At 47.1% G+C, this 14,191-nt stretch overlaps 1 protein-coding gene across 1 annotated transcript in view; it reads left to right on the forward strand.

The window, feature by feature from the left end:
• Positions 1–6,541: 6,541 nt before the first annotated feature.
• The window catches only part of LOC142570599 (Na(+)/citrate cotransporter-like), a 40,343-nt gene continuing 32,693 nt past the window's right edge, over positions 6,542–14,191 (forward strand). Inside the window, exons 1-4 of the mRNA XM_075678969.1 lie at positions 6,542–6,655; positions 8,074–8,190; positions 10,841–10,921; positions 13,137–13,235. Of these exons, the coding sequence (XP_075535084.1) occupies positions 6,603–6,655; positions 8,074–8,190; positions 10,841–10,921; positions 13,137–13,235 (350 nt within the window). The 5' untranslated portion in view covers positions 6,542–6,602. The remainder of the gene's footprint in view (positions 6,656–8,073; positions 8,191–10,840; positions 10,922–13,136; positions 13,236–14,191) is intronic.

Consider the following 14,191-nt stretch of genomic DNA (forward strand, 5'->3'; position numbering starts at 1 on the left):
TGTATCGACTATGCACGGATAACATCAACTGTTCTAGATGATGGAAAGAAGTCTATAGTTAGGGCTGTTCCTAAGCAGGATAAGACACCCGACAAGCCAGATAACCTATGACGCATCTCTGTCACACCAGCGATTTGAAAGCAAACAATGCAAATGATCTCTTGTTGGCTCGAGCGCAGTGATATCTTCCACCCTGCACACACTGAGGATTATATACCTCTACTTCCAATTACCTTGCATTTGCTTGCCATCTTTCTTGAACAAGCTCAGCATTGCACGTAGCCGCGCTCCACCCGACGGATAGGGCTCGCGAGGTTCACGCGGGACGAGCCTCAGACAATGAGCGCGCTCCCGATCTCGGGGGCCAAGACGCACGTGACCACTCTGTGTTGTTCATCACGTGATGGCCAGCACAATATAGGGCTTTAGCTTTGCGGGATACATTACCGTGATAGGTGATATGTTTGTTGCTGTGAGCATATGCCGAATCTGCGCATAACCACGGCAGACACGCTAAGTAATCAACATTTTAACATACTGTCATTGCATATCACGCTAGAGCATAGTATAAAATTAATCATGCAGTGAGGAAGTAGGCTACTAGGGCGTTCCGCACCGCCGATACATCACCAATGCTAATGCTGGAGCGTCATCGGATAGGCGTCTTTTAGGCCTAGCAGCGTTAAAGAAACCACGTATCTCAATAACAACGACAAACCACCGTTAACACCATGTCATGTGCGTGATATGGAAGCGAGAGATGGCTGATTTTACAATTACTTAATTAATTGATTGATTTATTGGTCTGGGCTGGTCCGGTGGTTGCCGTTCTGTTGCGCCATCACGACTACCTGCCGCAGTAGTGAGCGGTATAAGACGCACATGCGCATTGGGCCTACCGTTCCGCGTATCACGATGAAGCGCCACGTATCCCGCAAAGTTAAAGCTCTCTAACGTTCGAGGTTTGGGTGCCGATTTCGGAGGCAATGCCACGTCTGACCGCTCTTTGTTGCCTGCGCGAAGCAGCACGCTCGACAGAGCTTCGCCCGGCGGGCACAACAGACAGCGGAAACGAATCCGTCGATTATCTTACTCGTGCGAGGAGTTTCAAAACTGCCAATAATTTAGTAACTGTGGTACACTGGCTCATGCAGCCGCGCCACACCGCGTGGTTGTATACCTATATAGACACAATGGTGTCTGACGCGGAGATAAAAGGCTACATGGTCACACGAAGAGAAAATTTTTCAGAACGACAGAAAGCTGATATAGTTGGTAAGGATTCATTTTGCAAGACGGTGAGGCGTGCAGACAGGACACAACAGAAGAGAAGTGGACAACGCGAACGGCATTCGTGTTGTCCACATCTTTTGTGGCCTGTCTGCACGCCTCACCTTCTTGCATAAAATGTTTCAAGCCACGCACTGTGGCTTTACTGAAGACATATGTTCATCCTCGTAAATCATGTGCGCGTTAATCTTCCCGATATCGTTAGAGCGATCTTCATTCTTCCTGTATTTACTGTGGTATTCACATTACATCTGCGACCATATATAGTTAACAAGCCTGCTTTGCATTATTCATCTTTCTCCAACAGGGTTACATAGCTGAATGAATAAAAATGATGTGGCACTTCACAATCTCACCACGAGGACATCGACATCTTTCAAAAAGAAAAAAAAAGGAAAAGCCTCAGTAATTGTGTGTACTCTGCTTTTTAGCAGAGTACACGCTTGAGTGTTCTAATGGCAGCGATGGAAATTTGACAGCTATGACAATGAAGCCAGGGAAAGCATCGGGGTAATTAACTGTGGTTTAAATTGAAATGAAATTGGGGACATGAAAGTGGACGAAAAGATAAGGCACCGGTGGTTCGGCTCCCACCGGCGACCTGTCAAGTTTTCGTCCACTTTCATTTGCCCTTTACTTTATTTTCTACATTTGAATTTCAACCCCAGTTAATTACCCCGCTTCTTTCCTTGGCTTCATCGTTGGCTTTGTGTGTTGGCTTGACACACACACGCACGCGCACACACTGAGACTTAAGGATTACGTGATCAATGAGCGGCTCATCAGGCCCACCGTAACTACTGCGGTGGACGTTATGGTAATGTATTCTCATACTAATTATTCTGCTAGTCAACTGACGTTCACTACAAGTTTAATTCGTGGCTAGAGGCGCTGTAACGTAAAGCTATTTCAAACTTTTCTATTCCGATTCTGCAATCAGCCCTCCGCGATTTGTCAAAAGCTTTTTTGGAATACGCCCACTTCACGTGTCTATCATGCGACGTCTCGAAAACCGCGATAGCTCCCATTCTCACATGACGTGTACACGCTGATTATGCATGATTTGAACGAAGAAAAGCAAAATAATTATTTCTGATTCGATGCCTTTTCGCTATTAAACCTCTGCTATTGGTCAAAAGGGTTCACCCTGCACCGACTTCACACATGTATGTCACAGACTTGACAAAACCGCGAAAACTCTTTGCGTCAAAGTGACGTGTACGCGTTAAAGATGCATTAACATGCCGAACAAAACTGGATTTTTTTTTCTGAATAGCCGGGGACTGCCCCGTTCTGAAACGAATAGGAGATGGCTCCTGCCGATCGCTCAGGCACTGGCTACTCGCACTTGCGGGAGAGCATGGGTTTATATTTGCAAATAACAGAACTTTTCGCGCGGCCGTATAACGTTATTGATCCCTTCGGCAACTATACGACATCGCTCTACCAACTCTTCTTTGCTGAGGATCCGTTCCAGCGGCACTTTTAACCTTCCGTTGCCCGCCGCCGCGATTTTAGACAAGTCACCGCAAGCTAAGTAAGGGAAAGTGGATAAATCGCAGACGCCGGCACCACCCTCCTCCACCGGTTACCTACTTTCACTCTGCTGGCTCGGCCCCATCGAAACCCTCTCCACTTGAGCGTGCTGCTCGCCTCTTGTCAGCCAATTAGACAAGAAAAACCGCTGAATGCAATGTTATTAGTTTTGAAAGCAAACAAAAGACACTTCTTATGAACGAGGAGAGTGTTTGATTGGGCTGTTCAAGCAACGCGGCGGGTCACCGCCCGATACTTACGTCGGCGGTTGTGTAAGTTTGACGTCAGTAGAGCGGAATAAAAACGTATTGGATTAGTTTTGCGTTATAGGGCCCTAGGATATGTCTAGACGACGAATTTCATTTTGACTCTTCAGCTGCTTACTCAGTGCACTGCAGAATTTTTTTTTCTTTAAGTTTGTAACGAAGAGACCCTGCCAAGTAATTATGACTTCCCAAACAGTCAGCAAAAGCGTTTATCGTTAGCGTCCCTATACGTAGCTAGTAGTGGTGTATGACAAGAGGGAGAACGCTGCTGTTTCTTTTTTTTTCTCAGCCAGTGCAAGTTTGTTCAAGTGGCGTAGCCAGGGGTGGCACACTGGGCTCTTGCCTACCCCCCCCCCCCTCAACATTTCCGTGTTAGTATGCGACCTTTCAATGCTCCGTTCTCCTCACCCGGTCCCCCTTGAAGTGGCTGCCCTCCCCCCACCCGAAAAAAAATTAGTATGCGCCCTTCCCATTCCCATTCTCGCTCACCCGGTCCCCTGTCAAGTGGCTGCCCTCCTCACCCCCAAATTAATGGCGTAACTTTAATTTATTGCTGCAGGCTTCCTATATGGAACAAGACGACCGGTACGAGAATACATCGGCTTTAAATATCAGTAAGTAAATAAACAGTTCCTGGCTATTTTGGAGTGTCAATATTTTTTGTGCCTTTCGAAAGTAGCGCAAAATAAATCGTGGGGATCTTGACACAGATGCGGCCCATGAAGCTTTGTTCGCTCTTTATCTGGGCAGCGTCACAGATATCTAACTTTCTTGTAAGTAAGTATATTTCGTCATTTTGTCAAAGCGAAGATGGTACACCAGGTGAAACAAACAATCGCCATAAAGATCCGTGCCCGTTTCTGGTTCAACCACGGAAGGAGCGCCAGCGGAGGAGGAATGACGCATGTGCAGAGCGCCTAAGAAGAGAGAGTAGCAGCAGACCCTCGTGCCGTGCTCGAGGTTATTCGAGTCCAAATCACGATGGCAGACAGACGCGTGCTTACAATGAGGTCGCCAATGGAAGTGCGTGCTGTTATCCGGTACGAATGGGTAGGGGTACCAGTGTGTCCACCGTGCATGAACACCTGCAGCTCGTGTAGGGTGAAGAGGTCATGTCTCAGGCCTTGCATCGCAGTGCATCGAGTTTTACCAGAGTGATTTCCTCAAACTGATTACACGCTACTACAAATGTTTCAATGTCGGTGGCGACTATGTGAAAAAATAGTGCAAGGTGTATAGTTCATGATGCCATGGTGTATATTATTTTTTCGGCGATAAAGTTTCCGTGTGAAAACAAATGACGAAACTTTCTTTCGGAACGTCCTTCGTATATGTACTGATCCATTCCAATTATACGCAATGCATATAGTAAAGGATATGCACGGAAATGACCACAGAGCGACGTAAAATGCGCTTTGAATAGCCGCGTTTATGCAGAGAAGATTTCCAGTGACGGACGTGTACCGTTATCACAAACAGCAGTGGAGAGCCCGCAAGTGGATGTTGCCCCATGCATATAAGGACCGAATGCGATTACGCGCAGCCGCGGTGATTGCGTATGTTTTCCCCTGAGAACGCGTTTGAGGATATCCCTCTTGGTGATCGCGCGCAGAACATTTTTGTCAGCTTGTGTAGGACATCTGCCACTGCCATCGAACTCTTCGTGTTCTATCGCTACGTTTAATTGGGGGTTTTTATCTTCGTTCGTGGGGGACACGTAAGATAAAAATGCGCATTCGCTAATACTTCGCTTCTTATGGATATGTTCAGTAAAAAAAATGCAGGACGGGCAAACCTCCTTTAACCGGTCTCGGTGGTTTTGGTGCTGAATGGTTTCGAATCCCAGGCAGCGTGGTTGCATCCTAATGGGGGGCTATAATGCAAAACAGTCGTGTACCTTGCATTAGGTATAAGGGGACACAATTAATTCGTAGCCACGACTAGGGTCAGTGTGTTGCCTCCGTTTTTCAGCAAAGGTGCAGATTATTTTTCACCTGTATGGATTCAGCTCAAGTCTCCGGCTACCCGCCATGGTTGCTTAGTGTCTATGGTGTTGGGCTCCTAAGCACGAGATCGCAGCAGGAAATTCCGGCCACGGCGGCCGCATTTCGATGGATGGAAATGCTAAAACACCCATGTACTTAGATTTAGGTGCACGTTAAAGAAGCCCAGGTGGCCCAGATTATTCCGGAGTCACCCACTACGGCGTGCCTCATAATCAGATCGCAGTTTTGGCGCGTAAAACCCCATAATTTAATTCTCCGGCTTTACGTGACATCTCTAACAACAGTACTATTTTTTACAGCGGAGCTGTATGTGGCTTGTGTGCCATAGAATTTTCGTGTCCACACTCAAAAACTATCATCGTCAGTGGCTCATACCGACGTAAGCACTAGTACCCCCGTAAGCATACAAAAAATGCAATGGCTCATAGCCCCGTAAGGCAGAGACTACAAGCACTCAGCAAAGTGAAGCGAACAGTGCTTACATTCTTTGGAATCACGCATACGGCATACAGAGCAGCATGTCGAAAACTGTCATAGGCTGCCTCGGAGAAACTTAGTTGGGTAGAACTTTTTGTGCGCAAAAAAAAAAAAAACAGGGACGAAGAATAGGGGCAACACAAGGACGAGCGCTTCCAAGGAAAGCGCTCGTCCTTGTGTTGCCCCTATTCTTCGTCCCTGTTTGTTCGCGCACAAAAAGTTTTAAGATGAATCTGTTCCAACTAGGCCGACTCGCTGTTGTGCTCTAGTTGGGTAGCGTTGAGTATGAGTTGCGATTGGGGGCCGTAAGCGGCAGGCCAGACGGGTCGACGCGTGACGCGAATCCGAGAATGCGGCGAAGAGACGCCGAAGTCCCTTCGATGTCGAAATGCGTTGTCGAAAGGTTCGTGGCTACTCACTTTTTCGCGGGTGAGTTGCGATTACGCTATCCCTTTGGTCGTTGTCGGCGACTTCAATGTGGATGTGTCGGGACCCAAAAGGGTGTGGTTTACACGTTTCGTGTTGGAGACATTTCGCTTGCGATGCCACACCCATTGGGTCAAACCGACCACCCAGCGGCGTGCGTGTATCGATTTGACATGATCAAAGAATGTGCCTGCAGTTGCAAGTATGCCGATCAGTGTATATCACAGCGACCACGAAGCCATCGCGACCGGCGTTGCTACGTGACAATGAGTATTGCAATGAAGTCTTTACCACGAGTTTTCTTACTACGAGTTTTTACAGCTACGATGGCCATTCAGCTTCGCGGGACGGAATGGTCATGAATTTTTTTTTTTTTTTTTAGTAATACCCTGCATGCCAGAGCCATTATGGAAGGGAGCGGTTACATTTAGTTCAACAACCTTACTATACAATATTGTGTTGCTTTGGCCTGCAGCCTTCTTCTGAGTGGCCTGCAGCACTTTATCGAGGTGCGTGCGTTGCTTTCGTCCGCAGGAAGCAGCAGACGATTCACCAGCAGCTAGCCGTGACGACAGTCATCGCCTGCACACTCAGCTCGGCTATGAGCCTGAGCCGAAACCGTGCCAACGTATACTTTCTCGACTACTTCCGCGAGTAAGTATGCCCTGTGCATTGCTGAAGGGCGAGCGCTTTTCTCTTTCTTTCTTTCTTTCTTTTCTTTTGTGCCCGAGCTGATTGAATCGTAGCGTGCATTACACTGCACAGGAAACCGCCTACGTCCCTATTACGCATTTTGATTTCTGCGATTACACATATTTTTTCAACAACTTCCGACCCAGATAATGAAGTCCCATTTTCTCCCTTTCTCTTCGTAACTTGCACGCGGTCAACGCGCCCCGCTCGAAAAATGTGAAAGAGAACACGCACATTGTTTTCAAAACGCCGAAATGGCTAAGCACACGTGTTTTCAATAAGACAGCATTTTCGACTGGAAAGCTATGCCATTGACGTGCAAGGTTAGTATGCACCTATCACGCGTAATTGTTGCTTAAAAATGAATGATTGTTCCTTTCCACAGTGCTCTCTTAGGTGGAAACAATCTCGTAAATATTAAAGTCGATATAGCGACCTTAGGTATACCTCACTGCAGGAAAACATGACGTGTTAGACAAAAGTCTGTCTATAGATGAAACATTTAGTTTACTGTTCTTAATGTCAAATTTAGACGCATATGAGCACCTAAATACTAATGAAATGCTTTCCGCAAGCGCAAATGACCCTGTGCACGCGGTAGTATCATCAAGCACGTATTGACAACCTATTGATAGTGCGCGTAGGCACGGTAGCCAATGCATTTCGATGGCGCAGGAGGGCAATGATGATACGCTAAAGCAACAGACGTGTTCAGTGGCGGCGACTGCGGCTGCACGCTGCTGCTGTCGTCGTCGTCGTCGTCGTTGTCTTGTCAGAAAGCTCACACACAAGACAACACTCGTCCAACGAATCTGCTTATATGTAGCCCAATCTATACTCTACCGCTACAGACGTGGTGGTTGCGGCTCTGTTCTCTGTGGAACGACGCAGTGAAAGGACAAACAGTACTATAGATATGACCTGCGCAGCAAATACTTTAGGCTCATAATTCCTTTAATAAAGCGAACCTTTCTATGTCTTCTTTCCCGGTGTTCGGCGGGTTTGCTCGCTCCACTATTTGCCCTGCAAGTTTCGCCCGTCTTGGATATTGCGCAATAGTAAACTTGACAGATCAAAGACATGGCGGGATGAAAAGTGTACCGACCCAGAAGGCAGTGTGATGCGCGGTCGTAGGCATCACGTGAGTTGCGTGCTGGGCATTTTCGCGTCTTGCTGACTTCGTGGGCATCCACGTAATTGCTATGCTGCGAAAGGCGCTGCAGAGTATGAACAGTTGTAGAGTCTCTCATTCACCGCTTCCCTAAAGCTTCGCTTCAGATAGATTCCCAGATGCGCGTCGGATCTGTATAGTGCCTCAGTACCTAACAAGTGCCTGAACGTTGACGGAGCCTCTGGTGTACTTGTTGGCGGCCCGGCAGCAGGTTCAACGCCGAGGTCACAACTCACTTGGTCTGGATGGCCATGGTCCTGCCGATGGAATGCATCACGCTGATGGTGGCGTGGCTACACGTTCGCGCCTTCGTCCTGCGGCAGTTGTGAGTGAAACATCCTGTCAGATATGTCAGCACGTTCATGTTGTACAGTGTCACTCCATGCAGCATGTTATTGTGGCTTCGATAAATCTATTTTTTCAAGCGGTACCTCCTGAGAGTTCCTGACCATGGCTACTAAGTGCTGCTGCTGTCTTGCCGAGTAGCTCACACTTAAAAAAAAGTTATTTTCGTTTTCAATGGGGTGATCCAACCTCGGTCCCCAACGCAGCAGCAGCAATGCTCTAAACATTGGGCTACACAATTGCACATATACTTCAATCGTGCCAGCGCCAGCTAGCTAAAGCCAACTAGCTCTTTGAGATGATCACCGCGTGTGTCGCATTGCGTAGCGCGGGTGTTCTTATTACGCCAAAAACGCAGGAATGAAATGGGCAAATTTATAGCCCTTGATTAACCTCCTCACGAAAGCTTCGCTTCACAAAAACTTCGCTTCACATAGGTTCCAAGATGAGCGTTGGATCTGCATATATATATATTTTTAATCGGAGCTCACGCTACTTCAATGATAGTGATGATAAAGACATCCGAGGACACCTAAGCACTTCTTCCGAGTTGCCAATGCGAAAGTATTAATATCCAGTTGAACGCTGTTGGGCTGCATGGTATGTTATCGACTTCTGCGATTAAATTGGTGCGGGTTATTCTCTTTGTGAAGTTTCTTCTACGTCAGCATGTTTGCTGTAGAGCGGAATAATTTGGGCGATATTCATGAGAAATCAAATTTCCGCCGACGTCTTGCGCGACAAGACACCAAAGAAGCAGTAGCGGCCACCAAGGCCGACTGGCGCGCGCAGCAGAGTGAGCCCAGTGGGAGTGTGTGTGTGAGAGAGAGAGAGAGAGAGAGAGAGAGAGAGAGAGAGAGAGATACGGGCCGCGCACCGGCTTCCGGGAACGAGACGGTGGCACTAGCACGCGCGCGTCGCACGACTGCCTCGCCTATGACAACCCCGCTCGCTCCGCGGCGTCTTGTCACCGTGTCTGCTCCGTCGAGGCGTGCTGGTGACGTGGCGTCGTGGCGATGCCCTCTCCACTCACGCAACACCTGGCGCGCTATCGCCCAGCAGTTGTTCCGATTCGCCCGCTCTGCTTTGTCGAGGCGCGTTCGTGACACGGCGTCACAGCCAATGGGAATTCAGGTGCCGTTTCGCTGCTACAGACGCCACTTTTTCGCTAAATCGCTCATTTGATGCTTTCCCATCAAAACAATGCCACGCCTGTTCCTTCTTATCGTTAAAATGGGCGGTGCTGCTTAGGCGCTAGAGGAGGAACAACTATTTGGCGTCGCTCAGGACGAAGGTGCATGGTTTCGTGCACGTCGCTAATCACGAAATATACGACATAAAGCGTGCACATATATGCTAATCACATTATTAAAAGACAGACGTCTATACTTTCAGTTACGTTCCTTTGTCTTCGTTATTCATTCTTGGCAGGTATTTCTGGATGTTGCTTAAAATCGTATTTTATTATTACCATACAGCTCTGGTTGCCCTCGTGCCCTCGTTTTTTACTTAAAAGCGCGGTAGGTTTCGCAGGTAAATAAAGTAAATTCCCCCCAAAAGTGTTCAAAACTCTTGGCCCAGAGGAAAAACGCAGTCTTGGGCTAAATAGGACGTAGTTCACGAAGATGGAAAAAAGACATACACACGAAAGTTGTCTTAGTATGTTATGTCCTCAAAAGAGTTACTACTACGCTGTACCGACAAAACTGGCCGATATTCACGAATTTTTGTACGCTAGAATTGTTCGTAAGGGGAAAGTACAACCAATCCTGGTACTCGACGTATTATTAGCGAAGAGGCCAACCAATGGCAAAGAGCACTTACGAGCGAAAAAGTTTGGGAATACTGCCCTGATTTTTTTTTTCTGCCCTGTATATTCTACTCAAAGGCAGTTTTACTTTCATCTTGCTCGAAAACACGCCGCACGAACTTAACTTGCACCAGAATGGCTAAGCACCAGAATGGTTTAACTTTTACCCCAGAGTCATCATCATCATCAGCAGCAGCAGCAGCAGCCTGGTTACGCCCACTGCAGGGCAAAGGTCTCTCCCATACTTCTCCAACAACCCCGGTCATGTACTAATTGTGGCCATGTCGTCCCTGCAAACTTCTTAATCTCATCCGCCCACCTAACTTTCTGCCGCCCCCTGCTACGCTTCCCTTCCCTTGGAATCCAGTCCGTAACCCTTAATGACCATCGGTTATCTTCCCTCCTCATTAAATGTCCTGCCCATGCCCATTTCTTTTTCTTGAGTAAAACCGAACAAAAGCGTAAACGTTGTATCTAAAAGCGTCATTCAATTGATAGGCGATTGAAGTCTCCAGCTTTGCGAATAATCTAAAAGGGAAAGGGTAGTGTAGTTATTGTGTGTGTGTGCGTGTGTGCGTGTGTGTGCGTGCGCGCGCGCGTGTGTGTGTGTGTGTGTGCGTGTGTGTGTTGTGCGTGTGTTGTGTTGTGTGTGTGTGTTGTGTGTGTGTGTTGTGTGTGTGTGTTGTGTGTGTGTGTGTGTGTTGTGTGTGTGTGTGTGTGTTGTGTGTGATATTTTACATAGTTATAGGGGATAAAATATGCCGACCTGCGCATGATGATTATCAGCGTTCGTTTCCCACACTGTGTCCTTCTTGTGCAGTGACGTGGAATTAAACAAGAATACTGAGATCAACATCGAACTCTTCCTACAGAAGAAGCGCAACGGCCTGGGACGCATCGGGTGCGTAAATGGGCTACGCGTCGCGCCAAGCCCAGCATGCTCGCCGCTTAATTGTACGTGGTGATACAGCATACAAACTCAGTGGCGGGAATGGACCTGCGTTGCTGAAAGTTACATGCTTTATTCTAACCTTTGTGTATTAAGGGTGTACAAAAATACGAAATTTTGCATACGAATCGAATAGCTATTCGAGATTATTCAATACTCGTTTCTCTTCGAACATTAGGCGCAAGAACACATGTTGAAGTCCAGAGAAAGCAAGACCTATTCTAGAGAGACACAAACTGTTCCGAATAATTCTGCTGCAGCAAGGGGGCAAGGGGAAGGAGGGAGTATGTACGTGTTTGTTCCGCGGAGGGGCGCCAGCTTCTAAGCAAATGCACTTCTGCTTCATATAACTTCTGCTCAATAACATCGAATCATTCGGTAACGATGCATTGCTTTTAAGCAGCCTATTAACGACGTTCTCTTAATTTAGGCAAAGCAATTTATTACTTGAACAGTGTCACGACATTTTCATCCCTTTAAAAATATGTGCGTTGATCTCACTTCTGTGATTCAACGAAAACAACAAGAACCTGGTGGCGCGCTGTTCGCTTGTTACGTTACCGCCATTGTCGCAGTGCACTAGAAGGCCAATAACAGAGGCTTATCGTTTACAACTTCATCAGTTGACCGTACGTCCAGTAGCAAACCGCATTACAGGCACGTATCAGATAATGTACATAGATAAGACTTATCTTTAACCAAACGGATTCCACACCAACGTAATAATTCACTTTGTTTAGAAATTTTTCTTTTTTTTAGAAAATATCCAGAAACATCCAGCAATGAGAAAATATCCAGTATTTGATTCGACATGTGAAGTTCGTTTTTCTCAAACATTCATATTCGATTACATTGGAAAATATCGCTATTCGAACACCCTTACCACATGTGTACGGATGCTGCGATTTGTCGGACAGTCAACGAATAAATGTTATCGTTGTTGTAAGCGAGACGTGTTCACCACCTTGTAATCAGAATCGTCGTAGCGCGTTCCTCCCTGTCCGTCTGGATACCGTACACGGCTGACGTTCTCGACCGCAAACCCCAGTATTCGTTTATGGCCTTAGAGGGACACTGAGGAGGAATAGGAAGTTGTATCAATAAATTATGCCTATAGCAAAGAGACCACCTTTACCGTAAGCGGCGACTTCGTAAGCCGGAAAAGAAGCAACAACAAACGACGGGGTGGCGGCGCCTCTCCGAAGTCTCCACGGCAGCTCGCATGCGCGAACAGAGCAGCCAGTAGTGGAGTTTTCCGTGGCTCTAATCCCGGAAACATTCAGTACCGCAAGAGAAGCAACGTAATAGCGCGAACAGTTGTAGCGCGGAAAGGGGGCTAACAGGACCACTTTTCGATAGCCTTATCAGAATAATCAGGTGCCGGAATTTCTAAAAAGGTAGTACATATTCCTAAGAACTCCGGCTCTTAGCCGAAATGAATTCAATGTAGCCGCGCCACGATCTGCGTAGAAACGTTGCACGGCTTCGGATTCTGATCGCACGTCTTGTCCGTCCATTCAACGGCGATTGTTTTGGCCTCATATTCAGTTAGGCTAATGTTCGACGACCCCAAAGCCCGCAAACGCCCTTTTTAAGGTGCACCATTTAGTAAAGAGCTTGACAAGTTGGGATAATTCGTGCAAGCCACGCCTAGCTCGAGTTATCCAAGTTTGACTGCGTGCCGTTTAATACATTCGTGCACGCTTTCTATTGCTCTTGTCTGGTTGACGGTTTTACTGTAGCACAAGTGTTATCGAGTTATATATCACCCTCGCGCAGCGAATACACGCCTACTGTAGCGACACAGTCACGAACGTTGTCGTCACTTCGACAGCGAGATGGGCTAATCAATTCTAGGCATATCGTCATGTGCTGTAGTGCATTCTCGAACCAAAGCGAGCCTGCGTGTGTACGATGACGTGTGCATGAATATAGATGAGGAACTTAACCAGACTGATCCGATGGTCGCCGACCACTATCGTTGCTACCAAAGCCTTGCCTTGCTCTCGGAGCAAGGCAAGGCTTGCCCTACTAGTGCTCCTGTCTGTGCCTGTTACCATGCCCATGGTAACCTACATATTTTAGAGGATATATCCGCAAAGGTGGTTGTAGCTTCTTGCGGCGCGTCATATTATTCCATATTAAGGCCTAACTAATTTTGTTTCAGACGCTCAGAATGCCTGCCGGTGCTACTGTTCAGTGCCTGGACCATGGTGCACACCATTAGCGATAGGAATGCCGGTCTCCGGAGCACCACCGACGAAATGTAAGTCATCTCGTTGTGTTCACTTGCTGTAGTAGCGAGCCTAAACACTTGCAAAGCTATTTTAGATAAGCACTCCTTTCCTTCCATCAATGATCGATAAGATAGCAGCTTCACGAAGAAAATTCTAGTGCCTGGGTTAATGCGCTCGCAGATACCAGATCCTTGACAAAAAAACTTTCTTTTTGGACTAGGCTATTTTCTGACCTGCACATTAAAGTTCATACTTGTCTCTGCCTCCGCAATAAAAGGAAACTTAACTACGCTTTAACTCCAAGAATAGTTATGTTCTCATTGGACTATTGTTACGAGAATGACGAGTCAGTAAGACGAGCAGCTATTTACAGGTTATATTTACAACAGCGGCTGCCGCGCTGACCGGTTAGATTCACAGCGCGAGTCCAGTTCGTTCTTCCTTCTCCTTTCTCGAGTGATGGCGCCCATGCGCCTCGTTCAAATAATCAAATATCACGCGCGCGTAGCAATATTGTACTGTACATTCCTGTCATCGCAGGGGTAGCATTGAGAACATCGACATGCACATGCGTTTAATATCATGCGATTCATCGTACACGGCTCGCAATAGCAAAAAAAAAAAACGCCAACAACATTTTCATCAGATTTTCATCGTGGTCCAACAGTCCGAGCCAGCCATGAATCTTTCTGACGTCTCGTCTGACGGGTCGGATGATTTGAACGCACATTTGCTACACCACTCATGTGCTCCATCCTAAGACTATTGTGTCATTTTCATCGTTCCTTTCCCAACAAGTCCAACATGCGCAAAGTCAGTAGGTTTGAAGAGAGCTCAATCAGCGCGTACCGCTAGCTAGCAGCCGAGCGACGCATTAACATGGTGTAAGTCGTATTGCGGCATTTTTGTGTTAGTATTTATTTTACTTTTGGAAATTAAGGTATACGTGTGCTGTGCTCCGCGGCATGCGTCGTCACTCAAAGGT

The sequence above is a fragment of the Dermacentor variabilis genome, chromosome 1 (assembly GCF_050947875.1).
Source record: "Dermacentor variabilis isolate Ectoservices chromosome 1, ASM5094787v1, whole genome shotgun sequence".
In the NCBI taxonomy this organism is placed as follows: Eukaryota; Metazoa; Arthropoda; class Arachnida; order Ixodida; family Ixodidae; genus Dermacentor; species Dermacentor variabilis.